Source organism: Malus domestica, chromosome 17, assembly GCF_042453785.1.
Source record: "Malus domestica chromosome 17, GDT2T_hap1".
Taxonomy (NCBI): domain Eukaryota; kingdom Viridiplantae; phylum Streptophyta; class Magnoliopsida; order Rosales; family Rosaceae; genus Malus; species Malus domestica.
The window spans coordinates 17304708-17306755 of NC_091677.1; the positions used below are offsets into that span (position 1 = coordinate 17304708).

A 2048-nucleotide genomic window follows, 5' to 3' on the forward strand; every position below is an offset into this window, starting at 1 on the left:
GGAGAGGAGCCGACTGGTTCCACACCAAATGAGGACAAGAAATTTCTGTGGAAAGCTTTGTGGCGTGCAAAGGTACCGGGGAAAGTTAAACTTTGTGTTTGGCGGGGGTGTATGAATGATATGCCATCGATGGTGAATTTGAAGACTCGTCGTGTTATTCTGGAGGATATTTGTGGTTTTTGTCATAAAGAGGCCGAAACAGTTGAGCATGCTTTGTTGCAATGCCCACGTTCAGTTGCCATTTGGTTTGGTAGTCCTTTGGGTATTCGCACATTTCAGGGGATTGAGGATGGTTTCAGTGGGTGGTTGTTAATATGGCTAAACAGGTTTCTTCGGAAAGTTTTGAATTGCTTCTGGTGTTAGTGTGGAGTGTGTGGAAGGTTCGCAATGATGTGTTATGGAACGGAATTGTTTGTTCTCCAATGGATGTTCATCTTAAAGCTCAGACGTGGTTAGCAGAATTTAAGAAATGGAATGTAGCTAACGCACCGGCGGTCTTGGTTCGGGAGGTTAACTGGAAACATCCAGATTTTGGGTGGATAAAGTGTAATTTTAATGCGGCTTGGAAGGAGAATAGTGCATGTGGAGGCTGTGGGGTTGTAGTTCGTAACGCAACAGGGGGTTTCATGGCTGCTCTAGTAAGTAGGGAGGAGGGTATTGGCTCGGCAATGCATGCTGAAGCTGTTGCGGCAAGGACAACAGTTATGTTTCTGCAGCAATGGAGAGAGGCTAAGGTTCATTTAGAAGGTGATGTGTTATTGGTGGTTGCTGCTATTCAGAATGAAGGATCGGCATTACACGGTCATCTGGGGAACCTGTTTCAGGACACAAGACGGCTTTTGCAGCGTTTTGAGCATTGGAGGGTTTCTTTCGGACCGAGAGAGTCCAATAGAGTGGCACATCGTCTTGCAAGGTGGAGTCTTATGCTAAATCATCATATTTCTTGGTTCGAAGAACCTCCTGATGTTATTAATGATTTGTTAATTGAGGATAACCTTCAAATTTAATTGGTGCGGGACACTCTTTTTTCCTTCGATCGGGTTGAAAGCCCCGACAAGGTTTTTATTGAGGCTCATTGTTAGCACCCTATCCTCATTTATGTACGCATTTCTCTATTCAATCAATATCGTACTTTTTCAAAAAAAAAAAAATACTAAACATACTTAAATTTTTTTAATATTATTTTAATTATTGTTATTTTATTGTTAAACTTCATATTAAACTGGGCAACAGTTAGGGTTTAGGAATAAGTGAGGGTATAATAGGAAGGAAAAATTCATTCCAGTTCTCCCCAAAACCAAGAATTCAAATACCACCTAAACGTAAGCAATTCAATTCTTCTAAATTTTGGAGTTGAATTCAACATTCAAAGTCCCACAACTTGCTGATTCCCAATGTTCGTCAAACATTGAAGTATCAAAGTTCTGTTGTCCAAACAAAGTCTACAATAGTTAGTTTAGGTCATATTTGTTACTATGTCTAATACATAGTCATTGGGTTTTCCAACTCTCATATCCAAACACAACCATATATTACATAATTTAAGGTCCATAATGCAAAGTCTACAGCCTTCTTGAATCAACATAATGGGATGAAGTAGTCGAGGCAGCCGAGAGAGGCATAGGCGTGTTGGAGCGTCTTCAGGTTCAAGATGGGGTGCTGGATTATTGGAGATCGTGGCGGTGGAGAAAGGCGTGGTTGTGAAGAATCTTGACTAACTTTGACTTACAACATTCTAAGGGACACTAGTGGCTCTTTCACTAAACCGTAATTAAAATTGGAAGAATTGAACTAATGAACAGTTGGAATAAATAGGAGTCAGAACGAGATACATGTTGAAGTTGTTTATTAAAACCTTATGGAATCGAAATAAAATTGGTATAGATTCCATATAAATGGTAAAGTACTAAAATGCCTTAGTTAAAATAAATTTATTTTATATACTAATTTTTTGTTAAATTCTATATACTAACTAATATGAAGAAAAAAAAATTAAATGCCTCTATTCATTAAATACTAAACACACTTAAAATTTATTTTTTAATATT

General features: G+C 38.3%; 1 protein-coding gene across 1 annotated transcript; it reads left to right on the plus strand.

The window, feature by feature from the left end:
• The first annotated feature begins 314 nt into the window (after positions 1–314).
• On the plus strand, positions 315–1007 carry LOC139193400 (uncharacterized). The gene has a single exon (XM_070816397.1). It carries the CDS (start codon positions 315–317, stop codon positions 1005–1007), a length of 693 nt encoding a protein of 230 aa, XP_070672498.1.
• Positions 1008–2048: the final 1041 nt, after the last annotated feature.

Bases quoted from the DNA above. Each gene is read 5' to 3' on its own strand.
- LOC139193400 (XM_070816397.1), top strand. From the start codon at position 315: ATGGCTAAACAGGTTTCTTCGGAAAGTTTTGAATTGCTTCTGGTGTTA.